A 16,142-nucleotide genomic window follows, 5' to 3' on the forward strand; every position below is an offset into this window, starting at 1 on the left:
CGACACAAAATAGTAATATTGTCGGATATACCCGACACTAGTCTGACCTTCATAAATGCATCCTCTGACATTCATATATCTGCCAACTGATGTTCATAAATGCACCGTCTGACATATTAATGTCAGACACTGTCGGATTTTCTTTTCCTGGCGAATATAACCGCCACAATGTTTGAAAATTCTGTCGGATTTATACTTACTGGCGGATATAACCGCCAACATTTGTTTACCTCATTTATTTCTCATTTTTACTTTAGCTGACTTCCTGGTTGAACTTCACCATTTTTACTTTGTTCCCATTTCTACTCTCTTCCTCTTCTCCATCCCATTTCTACACAGTTCCTCTTCTCCATCCCATTTTTACTGCTACCCATTTTTACTCTTCTTCCCTTTAACATGGAGGAACAAAGTGGACGTAGGACCCGTGGAGCTGCTATTCCAAAGTGGAAAGAGAAACAGCTTTGTCTATTTGATTCGAAAGAGAAATGTGTTAGTGAAAATGCCTCTGAGTTTTCGAAATTGGTAGCTTCAGAGGTTAAGGATCCAAGACTTATTCCATTGAAGAAGGATTGGAGATTGGTACCTGAAGATGTTAAGGATGGTTTGTGGGAAAGAATTAAGGTATATGTTTTCGTTTGTATTTCTATAGTTCAACCAAGACTTATTTCGGATTTGTTGTAACATGGTTGTTTTTATTATTGTAGGGATATATCATTTTTCTAGATGAAGACTTGGATAGAATTCCATTGATTCGCAATATGACCCTCCATGTTGCGGATCATGCTTACAAGGAGTATCGTAACAACTTAAAAGCAGAGTATTACACCAAAGACAAGAGGAAGAGCGCTTGGAACCTCCCCCTGGTGTGGATGGTGGTCAGTGGGCTAAGATGTTAGCGTATTGGGATAATCCAAAAACAAAGGTTAAAAATTGTGGTTTGATTTTTGGTGTAGAAATGTTTGTATTATAATGTTTTTTTTTTTTAACTTTCAGGAGGTGGCAGAGAAAAACAAGTTTAATCGGGAGTCAAAAACGATGAACCATACGACTGGTTCCAAAACATTTGCTCGGGTTCGTGAGGAACTTGTAAGTGTTGCTAATTTTTAATATAAGTTGTGTTTTTAATTTTTGTATATAAACTGGGTTTAATATGGATTTTGTTGTTCTCTTTTCACGATTTAAAGAAGAGAAAGCATGGGAAGGAGCCGGATCCCATATCTTTTTTTCGAGCAACTCATACCAGGAAAGACGACTCATGGATTGATGAATCCTCCCAACAGAGAGGGGTAAATGATTTTGAACTCTATTTGAATTATGACTTTGTATTTAATTCATATTTTCCTTTCTATTTGGAATGCTGGATCTGTTTATCACATTATTTTAAAAATGTCATTGGATTTGTTAGAACATATAAATTAAACGTGGAATCTATTTTTAATGTAAAACTTGTGTATCTTTCTGTTTGGTTTGATGAAGCTGTTTTTATGAATCAAGTTCAGTCTGTTGCTGGATCTGTTTATCACATTATTTTTCTATAATAATGTTTTTATTGTTTTGTTTAAATATTGTTTTGAAAGTCATCTATGGAGAGTCAAGTTCAGTTTGTTGTTGAGTCTGGGCAAGAGGACACGTCGGACGTACGAACACAGATTTATGTTGAGCAGATGGGGTCTGAGACAAGAAATAGGGTACGAGGCTATGGCCATGGGGTGATACCAGAAATGGTGTCATATGCAAGCTCTTCAGGTTCCAGGTCATCCAGGAGTTCATCCAAAGGTTCATTTGCCAAGGTGGTTGCTGAGAACAACGAGTTGAGGAGGAGGGAGGAAGAAGCCTCCAGAAAGTTGGCAGAGGTAATGGTTGAGCTAGAGAAATCAAAGACCTCACAGCAGCAGGCGATGAATCAGCAGATGTTGATGAATCAACATCAAATAATGTTGTGGCTTCAAAGCATTCGGCCACCACCCAGCCCTCAGGCATCACAGCATTCAGCCCCATTGCAGCCACCAGCGCCTGTATATTCCATGCACCATATGCCTTTCCAGCCCCAGTATCCAATGCCAGTATATCGACCGAAGATGGCTTCTCCCGGTGACGCACATTTTTCTCAAGGTGGTTTCAATGGTGGATTATCATCGGGTTTCTTATCTGGGTTGGTGATGGGAAGTTTTGATGGGGATGTGATGAGGTATTTGGAAGCACATGGAGGGTTGGCAGAAGGCGTTGGTTCACAGGGAGGATCGGCAGAAGGTGTTGGTTCACAGGGAGGATCGGCAGAAGGCTCTGGAGCGCAGGGCGGATCGGTGGAAGGCTCGGGATCTGTTGAATAGTTTGTTGGTTTTCCTTACGGTTATGTCTGACACTTTTGTCTACTTTGGCGAATGTTTTTTGTGTAGTTATGTAATATGGCGGATGCAGATGATCGTATTTTGGGTTATTTTATATTTGATGTCAACTTTATTTGTTATGGCGGATTTAAATGACATTATCGAACGTTATATTTGAATGCATATTTCGTTTTGTTTTATTCTTTTATTGTATTTAATTTTTTATACAATTAGAAATTTAAAAAAAAAAATTTATACAATTAGAAATTAAAAAAAAAAGCCTGAGACCGTAACAATTTATTTATTAATATTTTTCTGTCGGTTGTGACCGACGGAAAGTTGTTTTTCTTAATATTTTAAAATGTTAATCCGACAGTAATTTATTAATTATTGTCGGTTGTTACCGTTAATTATTGTCGGTTTTTGCCGACAAATTAATAAAATCCGTCATTAGTTGAGTACATGTTGTCGAATATATCCGACATAAGTTATGTCGGTTTTCATGCAATTTCTATCGGAAAGTTAATTTCCTGACGCTGGCAATTCTGTCGGTTAGTATAACCGCTGCTGCACCCATTTTCTGTCGGATTTTGTGTAATAGCCGACAGAAAGAGCTGTTTTTTGTCAATTAGAATTGCGACATTATTAAATGGTTTTGTAGTAGTGATGTTCCACAGTTTTACTCTCAAGCATGTATCTGAGTTATTCCTCCATTTTGTATTTTAAAGTTTCTAAATACGACATGGATTGGTCTTGCCCAACTGCGATTGTAGTCGGAAATGAAAATAGGTATTATACGTTTTCCCTATTTAGTGATCATTACATTTTTCGATATCATCCACGCTGGTTCTTTGTTCAATTTTAAACTGATATACTTGTGTGTCTCTGTGACCAATATCAAATTTTCTGATACACTTGCACCTGATGAAGAATTTAGAAATTCAACCGAGAAAAAGTTAGTAACATGAAGAAAATTACATCTTAGATATGTTCTTCTTCGATATTAATTTGAATGCAGTGTCTAATTTAGGGGAATAAGTGATGAGGCCCTGGCTTTGTCAGATTTGCATTGCAGTAATCCAATGAAAGGCATGGTCGACTCTTTCTCAATGTTTCAGTTGCTGCAGGCCTTCTCATGCACCATGCAGTTTGTGATAGAACATCTCGCCGGGTAACGACTATACTGCTATTCTTTCTGTACTGAATAATCCATCCACTGTTTTTATCGTTTTCTTTTTTATTTAGAAATTTACATTCACGACTGTTTAATCATCTTCATTGATTGGATTTTTATAGTGGAAAAGGCATTGACAATAAATTACAGGACAATCATAAACCCTACATTTATTGCCGGCTATTGATATTGTTTTGGTGTGCAATTGAACTTCCATTTTGCATTGCATAATGTGAAGCCTGAATCAGTTCTCAACCCTCTTTTCTTGCCTCGTTTTTCTACAATCCTGTGTTGGTCCTGAAGTTGCTGGATTCTTTCTACTATGGGTCAAGACTACAGCAACATTCATGTCAAAGTTTGTATCAGGCACTAGACAATTTGCAACTCAATTTCACTGTATTTTGTGACGTTCTGTTTTTCGCAATAGGATTAGTAATCGTACAAAGCAGTTGCGTGCTTACTTAAATTTCAAGCATTAGATGTTAATAACTGTTGCCCGCAAATATACAGGGTAGCCATGGGGATCTGACATTTGAAGAGAGCCAAATTCTACACGCTGAATTCTCTCTGCGGCATAGCAAGAGTTCAATTAGCATTGCACGTGAGTATGTATAGCGGAATGAAAGCAAATTGTATGAAAGATTATGCAATTTCATTTTTTTTCATAAGCAATACTTGAGTCGAGAACTAAGAATTACAAACACCAACGCAAGCAGAATGAAAGCAAGTTGCTGACCCTAGTTTTTTTGTGAACAGTAATAAAATTCAATCAATATCTACCAAACAAATGCACACGTAGAAACTAAAATAGTAAACCTTCTCATTTTCTGTTCAAAAAGTCATGCAAGTGTCAGAAGTTCGCTACTGATGGACTCGAATTCTCTTGTTTTCAGTTCAAGAGCCATTCCTGCAAAAACATCAATCAATGTGATTGTGGATATAATGGTATATTATAACAGTAATGTAGTTATAAATTAGATTGTGTGCAGAGTTTCTCAACAAATTTATAGTTAATTTAAAAAATAGTAATCTGCAAGTAATTTAGAAACTCGTTCCAACCCAGAAAGTAGTTCAAATCATTGAAATTGCAATTTTATATGTCACTAAACCCAACTTACAGATTATGTAATCAATCTCACTTCCCTCCTTTTCATTTATTTCCTCCAATTATATCAAAGCATATACTTTCAAGTTCAATCAATCCATCAAGAAATTCAAACATATCATAAAGATCAATTCAGTTCTTAATTAGCATCAACAACATGATATTAAGATTCCCGGTAAATAGCACAAACCACCCAAAGGCATTACTCTAATGATCAAACAATATTGAGATCCACAATCAAGTAGCCAAAGGAAAACAATTATCAGATATTCAGATAAGAAAAACTATGATATACTGAGATTAAAAGGTTACCCACACTTAAGCGAGTGAATATTGAGCTTAAGCTGATAGTAAATTCAAACTGAGCAACCACTCAAATTTCGACGGTAAGCATAATATACAGATTCAAAATCACCCGACTCCTGCAAAAAGAACATATAATACTTATTCCACATCGAAAGTTGAAAAACAATACAATTTCTTTGAGATTTTTCAGTGAAAGTACCTCATCAGACACCTTTTGGGAATAAACTCTTGCCTCATTCTGGTCCGGAGTACATAATCCGCAGCAGTTTGAGCATTTCCAAAACACCACAGAGCATCATCTTTCCTAGGATTCATCAACAATGCCTACTCCAGCTTCGAAATAGCATCTGGGCAAACGAACACAAACCTGCATTTATAATTTAAAATTTTCAAGACTACCAGGTAGAACATGGAGAATTCCGAAGTGTAAAAATAGTTATTAAACATGAAAGACCACTTCCAAGAACTAATTAGGCTTGGAAAAAAATGGATCCAAGTAGATAATAGATTGAAATCGAGCATGAAATCCGTCAAGAAAATTGGAGTCTCGTTGGAAAATGTCAAGTTGATTCCACTGTTTCTCTACACTGTCATAAACAATGATATGAATTGCCTACTGATGGACAGAACTTGAAAATAACAGCCCTCATTTTACGATCTGTCACATTTATTTTTTTACATAATGGACATTGCTTATCAAATTTTCAGTCTTGCGAACTTGTCAGGTTTAATGAATCAACTTCGTTATTAAAGAACTTGCACTATAAGATTCATAGAGAAATGCTTTTTCCAACAGATAGCTAAGATGATTTGGGAGTCATCTAATATTCTTATTGACATTTTCGCTATCATTCCCCTTCCACACGCAAGATCAGCTCTTCTTAGAGTAAATTTCACAGTTCATTTCTTTATTTTCTTAGATGAAAATAGGGTTCTATTAATATTGTCCATTTGTGTTTGAATTTCGAAGTTGATATACAAAGACAGCACTGAAACACAATAATTTTGAACATAAAAGAAAATGTAACTAAAAAAAGTAACCGATGAAAAAATGGAGAAATATGCACGAACCTTGGAAGTAAGAAAGCAGCTATTATGACTTTTATATGAGTTGCTTTCTAGTTTTTGAAATTGATAGGCACTCCCCCTTCAGAGGACCAGATGATAGATATTGACGTTTCTGGAAAAAAGAAACGAACATAATCAATGTACCTAATATACAAATCTATTGCCTTTGATTTATCCTTTTGAATTTGAAAAGGAGTATGAAGTAAACTGAATTCTTTTAAGAATTGTATCCTTTTCAATAATTTCAACATAAATCCCCAAAATCACAAAAATGAAATTTCAACAGAAAGCTCATTTAGAAAGGAAAATTTACACTTCTACACACATAATATTTAAACCACAAAAATACCCACCCCAAATCAGCTGAAGAACTCAGCGGTAAATGCTACCTTTTCGGGGCCAAAACTCTAAATTGCATACCTTGCGTAGAGAGAGCTCTAGAAAACAACGTCGTTGGAGAACCAGCCTTTGATGCAGCTGCGGCACATGAGGTGGCGGTTCAATTTTGCCTGATTCACAATACAAAAAAGGGTACAAATACACCAATGAAACAAGTAAGACTAAGACTAAAATTGCTGTATTTCTTGGTTGCCCACTCCATTAGCTTCTATTGGCAATACCAGTATATTGGCTCAAAAGCCATATGTTGTGGTGACATTGAAATTGCCACTTTGTAGCAGAAATAAAATTAAAAATAATTAAAAATAAAAAAACATACATTCCGTAATACTATCTTGAAAAGTAAACATAAAAATATGGGGACTTCTTTATCTTATGATGTTTTTCAGTCAAAGGCTGGATCCACAAACATATACAAATGCAGGAAAACCATATCTTGGCTGCCCACTCCATTAGCTTCTGGTTGTCAATACCAGTATATTGGCTCAAAAGCCATATCTTGTGGTGGCATTGAAATCGCCACCTTGCAATAGAAATTTAAAGAAAAAAACATCATATATTCCGTAAACTATCTTGAAAGATGAGTAAACATAAAAACGGGACTTCTCAACTTCTACTTTGTAGCAGAAGAAAAAACCAAACACTTACTATGTATTATGACCTTAATTCCAATTGCCATTTCAAGCTCCCTCAATCACGACCTGCAGGAAAATATAAAACCCAAACATAAGTGCACTGAAATCCGAATTCAACATAATCAAACACAAACAAAATACCAAACTCAACTCCGATTATTAAAAAAAAACCTAAACTAAACTATAAATTGAATAACCCCAGAATTTTAAATTATTTACCTTGAGAACAGAGGGTTTTGGAGCCTACAAACAAACACCCCAAAATTCGAAAAACCTACTAACCCAAAATCACAAAAACACCAAAACTAAACCACGGGATCACATTTTCTCAGCTACCGAACAGAAAATTATGAATCCAAAACTCAAAAAATAAAAAATAAAAAATAAAAAATAAAAAACGATTCAAAAAATTCACGGTTGGGTGAAGCCCGTACCTTGGATTTTGAGGAAACGCTGAGGAATATGGGTTTCGACGGATCGGCGAGGTTTGAGAGCGAGAGACGCTGAACGCTTGAGAGCGTGAGATGCTGAACGCTTGAGAGCGAGAGAAGAGAAGGGCGGAATCAGCGACTTGAGAAACAGTGAGATAAGAAAAATGGGGAAGGGAAAAAAAAATTAGGGTTTCAGATAAAACAAAAGGAGGGCCAACATGCGTGAAAGCGGCGAGAACAACAGAGAAAAAGAAAAATTAAGGTTTCAGAGACAAACAAAAGGAGGGCCAAAATGCGTGAAAGCGGCGAGAACAACAGAGAAAAAGCTAGAAGAAAGCTCCCTCACCTTTAATAAATTGTACCAATGATTCTTTAACTAAAAATTTATTATCATTGCTCTCTCAATTTATTAAAATGGATAATTATAGTCATTTTCATCAATTTTGTTAAAATAAGTTATGTTGGAATAACTATTTATATAATTAGGATCCCTCAACTCATCAAAGTGTGTAGTTATGATCATTTTCGTCAACTACGTCAAAAATTTTGTCAAAACGAGTTATGTTGGAATGACCATTGTTGATCATAGCTGCACGTTTTGATGAGTTGAGGGACCAATGATAATAAATTTTAATTGATGAACCATTGCTCTAATTGAGTTAAAATTAAAGGAAGATAGTTACAATTTACTCTATAGGAATAATATAATATAATTTTGGCAGGGCTTGTTCAGAATGATTCCAGGACAACTGACTTCTATTTTTTATGCCGCTGTCATTCCCTGCGGATTTTCTTAGTCAAAGTTCATGTTTTTCCAGGTAACGGCGAAGTTTTGCATTCTCGTAATATCCCTGATTCTTGGTTGCTGATTTTGGTTGTGTTTTGCACCTTTGTTTGCTTTGTCGTTTGCCTTATTACCTTTCATGTTGGTGTTTTTTTGGACTCTGTTTAATTAAGTTGTGCCGAAAAAAAAAATCATTACTTCATCCCATACTGCAGTAAACATTAGAAAATACAGTGAACAATCTGTTGAATCCAAATCACAGTAATTCAAATGTATTATCTAATCAGATTGAATTCCTCTCCAATCGAGTCACCGCTGATATCAGAGCAAAGCATATGTAAGGCAAGAAAATGTATAAGCAGGATTACTCGAGAAATATCTGATCAACTTAACTCACTCCAATAGACATCAGATCAAGTTATGACGAAATAAACAGCAACATGAAATATGAACTATCGAGCCTCGAGTAGGGTAAATGTATCTTCATTAGCTGAAAAAACTGTAACCTTGTTTGCACAAGGATCGACTTTGTTGTCATCTAAATCCCTTTCACTGTAAAAACCAGGTTTTTCCGGTTCAGGCAATGCACTTTCACCACTCAACATCAGAACTGCAGCTGGCATGCTTGGCCTATCTGCCGGATTTCACTGCACGCATAAAAGACCCACATGGATCGACCGCAAAACTTCATGTGGATTACTGGAGTCTCCTACTCATGTATCGAGCATTTCAATGGACTTGCCTTCTGTGTATAAATTCCATGCCTAAAAGATCACAACCACCAATCGTACTGAATAAATAGAAGTATAGAGAATCAAGTAAAAACAAATAATAATGCTAGACAAACCACATTTTAGATCTTAAGTGGAATCGAATCCATTTTTTACATGAATTGTCGTCACCAGTTGTTAATAGAGAAGTCACTGTCACAGTAGTACTTCATTAGCTGATGCAGTCAGAATATAGTCCCTCTAGTATTATTCGACGAAAAATGATCAACTTGACAGCTGACACTTACATGTCCATGCAAGTTAAGGCTGTGGTTTGGATGAGAAAATCCTCTGTTTCTTTTCCCTTCACTATCTCAAGCACCATAACACCAAAGCTATACATGTCAGATTTTATCAAGTAGAACCCATCGATCGCATATTCTGGGGACATGTAACCACTGCAAAGCAATGTTTCAAAACCTACATTTTACAAGCAAGGTATATAGAATGTCTGATTGTACTTTTACATTATTTACTATGTTCTTCCAACCACTTTATTTATCGCTGCTGTAGTTTCATTTCCTCCAAAACTTCTTGCCAGGCCAAAGTCTGAAATTTTGGGGTTAAATTCACCGTCGAATAGAATGTTGCCGGCTTTGAGATCTCGATGAATTACTCTCAGTCTAGAATCTTGATGAAGATAGAGGAGCCCCCGAGCAATCCCATTAATAATGTCAAAACACTTAGGCCAATCTAGTAAGATGCTTTTTCTTTGATCTGCAAAATAGTACATAATAGTATCATATCAAAATAAAACAGTCTAATACTTTCCCTTCCGTTGCACAGCCAATCGACAAAGGATCATAGGAAGTTTACAAATGGGAAACAAACCGAAAATAAAGAAGTCTAAGCTTTTGTTAGGCATGAACTCGTAGATCAGCATCATCTTCTTGAATGCAGCATCCTAGAAGCCTCACTAGATTCCAGTGCTGAAGTTTGGCAATATGTGTAACCTCATTCTTTAACCGGTTGAGTCCTTGCCTCGAATGTTTCAATAGACTTTTCACAGCTATTTCTTGTCCATCCATCAGTGTACCCTGAAATTCATCAGCACGTATCATGATCAAAATTCATACTACTAGCTAACTGTATCTGTTACTCTTCCTAAAGTGACATGCTCAAATGTCAAGCTAATTGTCGTGCAGACTGTGATTTCACCTTATAGACAGATCCAAAGCCACCCTCCCCAACTTTATTGTGGTTTGAAAAATCATTGGTAGCACAAATCACAGTGCCCAAGTCAAATAATGGTAACTCCAGATCTTCCCTTTGGTCCGATCTCGGTTTTCCTGCAAAGCACATAGTGAAGTAAATTGTGTACCATGGAACTGAACTTAGAAAACGGAGGGGTAGAAGAGTAGAAACTCAAATAGCTTACCATCTTGTTGGTGCTTCTTCTTCTGAAAACGTAAGAGGAGGGCTAGGCCCAGGATTAAAAGTCCAGCAGACAACACAGTACTGGTTACTATGATTCTCGTTTTCTTCACTTTGGATTTTGCATTGTCTGCTTGAAGTGGTAATGAAGTATTTCAAAGCAGAAAACTAATAAGGAATTATATAGAAGAATAAACACCACCATACCTGGTTCAGATGCAGCTAATCTTATTCTTATGTATATATCTTGCCCATTTCCATTGAAAGTTCTTGAGCAGCCACTTCCTCCTGCCCTGATATCCAAATTTGCAAAAGCTGTGCAGGAGCAGTTTTCAGTGGAGTCATTCTCATACAGGCATATGTTGCACCCCGAAAGGCCCCTTTTTGTTGAAAATTTGGTCTAAATCCTTCCAAGCAACCACATAGTGGGGAGTTGTCAATATTACACGCACCATTTGGCCCACATATTCCATAGTTGTCACATGTATCAGCCGGTGTTCCTAGTAAAACTTCCCAAACTTGGGCTCTATTAATCCAGTTGTAGCTCCTCACACTCCCGTCTTGTGTCAACACAGGAAATGCCCAATTCTCAAATAAAATTGCTTAAAGTTCTGCAAAATGAAGACTACATGTTACAGCATCAACCAGAAACACTCGTCATACAGAAGATTGAAAATCCTTAAACACACTCGATGCAGCGACAAACGATTACTGTCTCCATTAAGATTTATGCAACTGTTAAAATGTTGGGTTTGTTTCAAAAATTGCATTACTTTTCTCCGCAATTTACAAACAAGCAAATCATAAGTGACAAGAGCCCATAAGACTAATTGGCAACAATTTGCAATCCAGATTTTTAGCTTCATTTATTGCTACCCATCAACTAACTCAAGTCAAAAAGTGGAAAAAAAAACTGGAACAATTTGTTTCCTTTACTTCCATCTAATAAATATAGAAATGGTTCAAGAACATGGGCAATGCTCAATTCTCAAAACAAACACAGAAATAGAGAGAGAGAGAGAGAGAGAGAGAGAGAGAGAGAGAGAGAGAGAGAGAACTGACCTTTATTGGTAGAAAATGTTGCAGAAGCCAGCCAACCCAGAAGAAAGTTAATTCAGGGGAAGATTATCGTCACCAGATGTTAATAGAGAAGTCACTGTCACACTGTATATCATTAGCTAATGCAGTCAGAATATAGTCCCTCTAACATAATTCGACGAAAAATTATCAACTTGACAGCTAGCACTTACATGTCCTAGCAGGTTGAGGCTGTGGCCTGGATGAGAAAATCCTTTGTTTCTCTTCCCATTCACTATCCGAAAGCTGTGCTGCTGGATTCGACGCAGATGTTGGTGTGTTCGAGGACCAAACGCTTGTCTTGTTAATATCAACAAGGACAAGAATTCCAGGGATGGTGACCGTGCATAGACCTGATGAATCAGTGGTGTGTCTCGGTTGGCTACCCATACGAACTTTTTTACTTGATCGCTAGAATGGGACTTACAATTACAATTAACCGAGTGTTGACTGGCCAGCCTGTCCAGGTTCAGTTAGACTTAACTCCATATCATGAGTAGCTGTCCAACCAGGTTCATAGGCTTCAAGGAAACCGATCTTTGCCTTGTCGGGGAGATCATGGGAATGAACAAATGGCACCTCGTTTGGCCACCCAATCTCCATTCTTATATTGGCACAGGGGCTATCAAGTGTCTGAATGTGATTCTCACACTCCTTCAGGTTGCAGAACCTCAGCTTGATTCCCTTCTTGTCTGCAATGTCTTGAACCCCTTCCATCAGGACTCTCTGGACCTCGACCCACAATCTCTTGGAAGGTGGCAGAGGTTTGGTTCTTTCACCCTTTCTCCTCCTCAACAAAGGCTTCATAGATCCTGTTCCAGCATTTCATCGATCCAAGGACCTAATGTTAAAAGCTTCTCACATAAGAGATACACATAAACACGTGCAATCCAATATCAAGAGGACTCAAGAGACGGATATAATTTTTAGAAGATAAAACTAGATTGAAGATCCTTGTTATGACAGCAGAAATGCAAAAACTATTAAGTAGTTGATGATTACTATCAATAGAGTTGGACTTAATTTAGCTTATACATTGAACTTATTTTTAGTGTGTGCATGTGCTTCATTCAGTCAGTAAGACCAATCCTAATTAAAGTAAGCTGTCATTAAAAAAATTGCATTCATGAAATCAATTTACAGTATGTAACAAGCAGGCAATTGGTAAAGAAGATTAAATGCAGCATACCATCTTGTGCTGCATGGAAATTGGAACTTTGGAAACCGTGTCTGTTAAAGAGTTGATTGGTGGGGTGAGATCTCTGCATAAAGTCATCAACCGCTACTGGAAGCTGGAACTGAGCTTCAACCCCATGACCAGCAGTTCTCATCTCTGAACAACTAAGATTGGTCATGGATTTAGGCATGAATTTAAAAGCCAAAGAACAACGCCCAAACAAGTTGCTCTGTGTATTAGCAGTCTCCGTTCTCTGCAGTGCAGGGTTAACATATCCTGCAGTTGCCTGATAGAGTGCGAGTCCAGGGTAAACAATAGCTTCTTGAGGACCAGTCACGAGGGTCATTGTTATTAACCATATCTGCAGCTGGGTATGATGCTTTCTGGTGGAAGTAGAGGCGAGCCGAATCTAAACCCGACCTCAAAAGAGCCCCATCACTCACTGGAAAACTGAATGATGGCAGCAGAATAGAGTGCTAGTGATTGTGACAAAGTTGAAACAGATAGTTTGTAAGATTCTGATGGAAGGCCTTCAGCAGGTGCCAGATCAGTTAGCTTCACACGACCTAGAGATGGCAGGCCATTACTTGCCATGAAACCCTTTGGGTATACTTGCTACCTGATTTTGAAGAGAGGCACAGGTTACCACTGACATAACTCAAAATTAATAAACTGAAAACAGCATAATCATTCATCAATCAGAACCTCCTCTTTTTTTTCTTATGAGAATTTAGGAACTCCTTGACCCCTAAGTTGAAGCCACAAAAACTGAACCATCTACGTACTGCAAAGAAAGAAAGTATATGAAGCATAAATATATACGTACAAATACATGTGTGTACATATATGAACATTTTATATTGAAAAAGTGCTCTCCTAAGGTCCTTAAAAAAGTCAAGCTGCTCAACTATTGATCGTATATGTACGCTAGAAATGCAAGATCTATGGTACGTTGCATGCCAAGGGGACATTTGACCTACGAAAAAAATAAAATTGCTTAACAGTTCTGCAAGATGAAGACTACATGCTACAGCATCGACCAGAAACACTCTTCCAAACACTAAACCAACCTTGCAACCATATTTCTTCCAAGTATATTGTCCAACCGGGGTAGTCTTTGCTCATACAGAAGATTGAAAAATCCTTAAACACACTCGATGCAGCAACGAACGATTACTGTCTCCATTAAGATTTATCCAACTGTTAAAATGTTGAGTTTGTTTCAAAAATTGTATTACTTTTCTCCCCAATTTTCAAACAAGAGCCCATAAGACCAATTGGCAACAATTTGCAATCCAGATTTAGCGTCATTAATTGTTACCCATCAACTAATTCAATCCAAAACGTGGAAAAAAACTGGAACAATTTGTTTCCTTTACTTAATCTAATAAATACACGGGAAATTCCCAATTCTCAAAACAAACAGAGAGAGAGAGAGAGAGAGAGAGAGAGAACTGACCTTCATTGGTAGAAAATGTTGCAGACGCCAGCCAACCCAGAAGAAAGTTAAATTCAGGGGAAGATTAGGGCTTTACAAAAGGGAGAGAGGAGAGGAACACACAACACAGTGCCTTTTTTCAATTTTTTTTAACAGTTACACTTTCATGGAGGATTTTACTTGCGGCAACCAAAACTTGGTGATGAGATGAAAATTTTGGATTTGGTACTAGTGACTGAACACAGAAGTTGTCGAAAGCCATATCACCTACTCCATAAATTTTTCGTTCTGACCGGAATAGGTGGTACATCGTTTGTTTATATATAAATAGTAAGAAATTTTATTTTTTAAGTTATTAATTTTTTGATCCATATATCTCATTATTTATATAATGACATGAATTGTATCATCCTATATGCTAGTCACATTGAAAAATTTCTTCTACTTGGACATGTCTTTCCGCTTCTCATACTGGAGAAATTTATGTAAGAAATAGCTAATGTTATTCACACGTTTATTTTTATCTTTCAAACACCTTTGTTAATATTTGGCCTTGATTTTCTCCAATTTACTCCATCCGAGCAGCGAATATTGAAAGAACATATGAGAAGTAAAAATAAGTATGTAGATAGCATAACCCTCTTTTTTATATACAATTGTTATTTTTTTAATTTGTTTTGGAGAATTCAACAAAACCGTCATAAAACTTATTTTCATAGCACTTTTGTTGTTTTGTAAAAATTTTCAGAATTCATTTAAAACGTTTCGAAAATGTTCCAATTGATGAAAATTTGTTCTAGCCACATACTAAAATCTGTTAGAATTTTTCTCCATTGATTTTTTTTTTCGCCTTAAAAATGAACAATGTTTGGCCACTTAAGAATGAAAATGCCTCAGAAACAGTTCGTAATACTTTCATCAATTCCTACCATATGTTTTTATATAGCTCAATGACTAAACAATATAATTTTTTTTTTGCTGAAAAATCATCTTTACGAATCGATTTATAATATGACATTTCCGATCATATTCACAAACGTTTGTGAATTGGCCTAAAGAGTGTAGCTATGTGACAATGACTTATGTTGATGCACAAAATCAGCGAAGACTTTGGTACAACAGAAAGTGTCAGGTTTTATGACCTTCGCTTGGTTGCTTCGGTCACTAGTGAGGATAAGTACGTAAATGAATAGAGACAGAGAAGCAAACACAGGATGTACGTGGTTCACCCAGATTGGCTACGTCCACGGAGTAGAGGAGTTCTTATTAGTAGTGAAGGGCTTACACAAGTACAAAGGATCAAGCTCTCAATTTAGTGAGTTCTTGTGAATGATTTAACACAAAATGGCATTAGCCCATATTATGGGGGAATGACCCCTATTTATAGAAAAACTTGTAGCTTTGTCACATTGACATGTGTCATGTTATGATTGGTTCTTGATGTCGACACGTGCTGCACTCTGATTGGCTTCTAATCTTGACACGTGTCGAGTAGTGATTGGCCTCCTGGTCGGAGGGGAACTCTTCTGGGTCCTTGACAGTATAGCGTTGGCCGGTGCTCGGTAGTTTCGGGATTGGTCAAGTATGGTACAAACAGTGCTCCCCTAAGTTCCCAAGTGAGGGAAACTCCTCGGTTGGGGACTTGCAAGATCCAATCCCTTGAGTAATCATGAAACTTCTAAGTACCGAAGTGTGGTCTGATCTTCATCTGCCCTTCTCTGGAAGTACCTTTCCTCCATCCGGGAATGGTGTATTTAGCTGATGTTGACGCACAAGGTAATGTATCAATTTCACTTGAAGCTTAGTTGTAGTTTCGGGCTTAGTCAAGTGTGATACAAACCCTATAGTAGGAGTCCCCCAAGTCGCCGAGCTAGGAGATCTGCCGAAAGAGGTGACAGACAAGCTAAGCAGTCAAACTTCCAAGTAAGCAACGCAGGATCAGAGATTTGACTTCGGCTTCCGGTTGATTGTTCTTCTTCTCCTTGTCTCTCATTCAACTGTCAGGATAAGGAGAAGCAAATGGATAAGAGATGATATGAGATACTTTTGCTTTTGAAGAAGTAACTTTCCACAGGCT

General features: G+C 37.2%; 2 protein-coding genes, 2 long non-coding RNA genes and 1 pseudogene across 10 annotated transcripts; 2 read left to right on the plus strand and 3 right to left on the minus strand.

The window, feature by feature from the left end:
• Positions 1–396: 396 nt before the first annotated feature.
• On the plus strand, positions 397–2,330 carry LOC139196228 (uncharacterized). Its single transcript, XM_070821901.1, has 5 exons — positions 397–621; positions 705–875; positions 994–1,086; positions 1,185–1,286; positions 1,578–2,330. The coding sequence occupies exons 1-5, from the start codon at positions 397–399 to the stop codon at positions 2,328–2,330; spliced, it is 1,344 nt and encodes a 447-aa protein (XP_070678002.1).
• Positions 2,331–3,054: 724 nt separating this feature from the next.
• LOC139196517 (uncharacterized) lies at positions 3,055–4,121 on the plus strand. Its single transcript, XR_011581522.1, has 3 exons — positions 3,055–3,116; positions 3,358–3,498; positions 4,012–4,121. It is a non-coding gene; the product is annotated as an uncharacterized lncRNA (long non-coding RNA).
• LOC103427314 (uncharacterized) lies at positions 3,590–7,742 on the minus strand. 5 transcript variants are annotated; one of them, XR_011581517.1, is made up of 9 exons: positions 7,449–7,742; positions 7,028–7,080; positions 6,401–6,489; positions 5,984–6,092; positions 5,112–5,279; positions 4,923–5,028; positions 4,318–4,408; positions 3,963–4,068; positions 3,590–3,834 (listed from the first exon to the last, which is right to left on the minus strand). It is a non-coding gene; the product is annotated as an uncharacterized lncRNA (long non-coding RNA). The 5 variants fall into 5 exon arrangements; XR_011581519.1 differs by having other exon boundaries at positions 4,919–5,028; XR_011581518.1 differs by having other exon boundaries at positions 6,401–6,902; positions 7,449–7,737.
• A 732-nt stretch (positions 7,743–8,474) lies between these two features.
• LOC103425115 (G-type lectin S-receptor-like serine/threonine-protein kinase SD1-1) lies at positions 8,475–10,846 on the minus strand (annotated as a pseudogene).
• Positions 10,755–14,364, minus strand: LOC114823180 (uncharacterized). Of its 3 annotated transcripts, XM_070821219.1 has the most exons (6): positions 14,087–14,317; positions 13,333–13,411; positions 12,640–13,246; positions 11,624–12,262; positions 11,436–11,529; positions 10,755–10,984 (listed from the first exon to the last, which is right to left on the minus strand). In XM_070821219.1, exons 3-4 carry the CDS (start codon positions 12,971–12,973, stop codon positions 11,886–11,888), a joined length of 711 nt encoding a protein of 236 aa, XP_070677320.1. In that variant the 5' UTR covers positions 12,974–13,246; positions 13,333–13,411; positions 14,087–14,317; the 3' UTR covers positions 10,755–10,984; positions 11,436–11,529; positions 11,624–11,885. The 3 variants fall into 3 exon arrangements, with proteins under 3 accessions (XP_070677320.1, XP_070677318.1, XP_070677319.1); XM_070821217.1 differs by lacking the exon at positions 10,755–10,984 and having other exon boundaries at positions 11,437–11,537; positions 14,087–14,355; XM_070821218.1 differs by lacking the exons at positions 10,755–10,984; positions 13,333–13,411 and having other exon boundaries at positions 11,437–11,537; positions 14,087–14,364.
• Positions 14,365–16,142: the final 1,778 nt, after the last annotated feature.

This window comes from Malus domestica, chromosome 05 (assembly GCF_042453785.1).
Source record: "Malus domestica chromosome 05, GDT2T_hap1".
Taxonomy (NCBI): domain Eukaryota; kingdom Viridiplantae; phylum Streptophyta; class Magnoliopsida; order Rosales; family Rosaceae; genus Malus; species Malus domestica.

Excerpts from the sequence above, each read along its gene's own strand:
- LOC139196228 (XM_070821901.1), top strand. The coding sequence starts at position 397 with ATGGAGGAACAAAGTGGACGTAGGACCCGTGGAGCTGCTATTCCAAAG. Across the intron at positions 1,087-1,184 it reads CTCGGGTTCGTGAGGAACTT|AAGAGAAAGCATGGGAAGGA; the intron begins GTAAGTGTTGCT and ends CACGATTTAAAG. Across the intron at positions 1,287-1,577 it reads AATCCTCCCAACAGAGAGGG|TCATCTATGGAGAGTCAAGT; the intron begins GTAAATGATTTT and ends TTGTTTTGAAAG.
- LOC114823180 (XM_070821219.1), bottom strand. The coding sequence starts at position 12,973 with ATGACCCTCGTGACTGGTCCTCAAGAAGCTATTGTTTACCCTGGACTC. Across the intron at positions 12,263-12,639 it reads TTTCCATGCAGCACAAGATG|GATCTATGAAGCCTTTGTTG; the intron begins GTATGCTGCATT and ends ATGCTGGAACAG.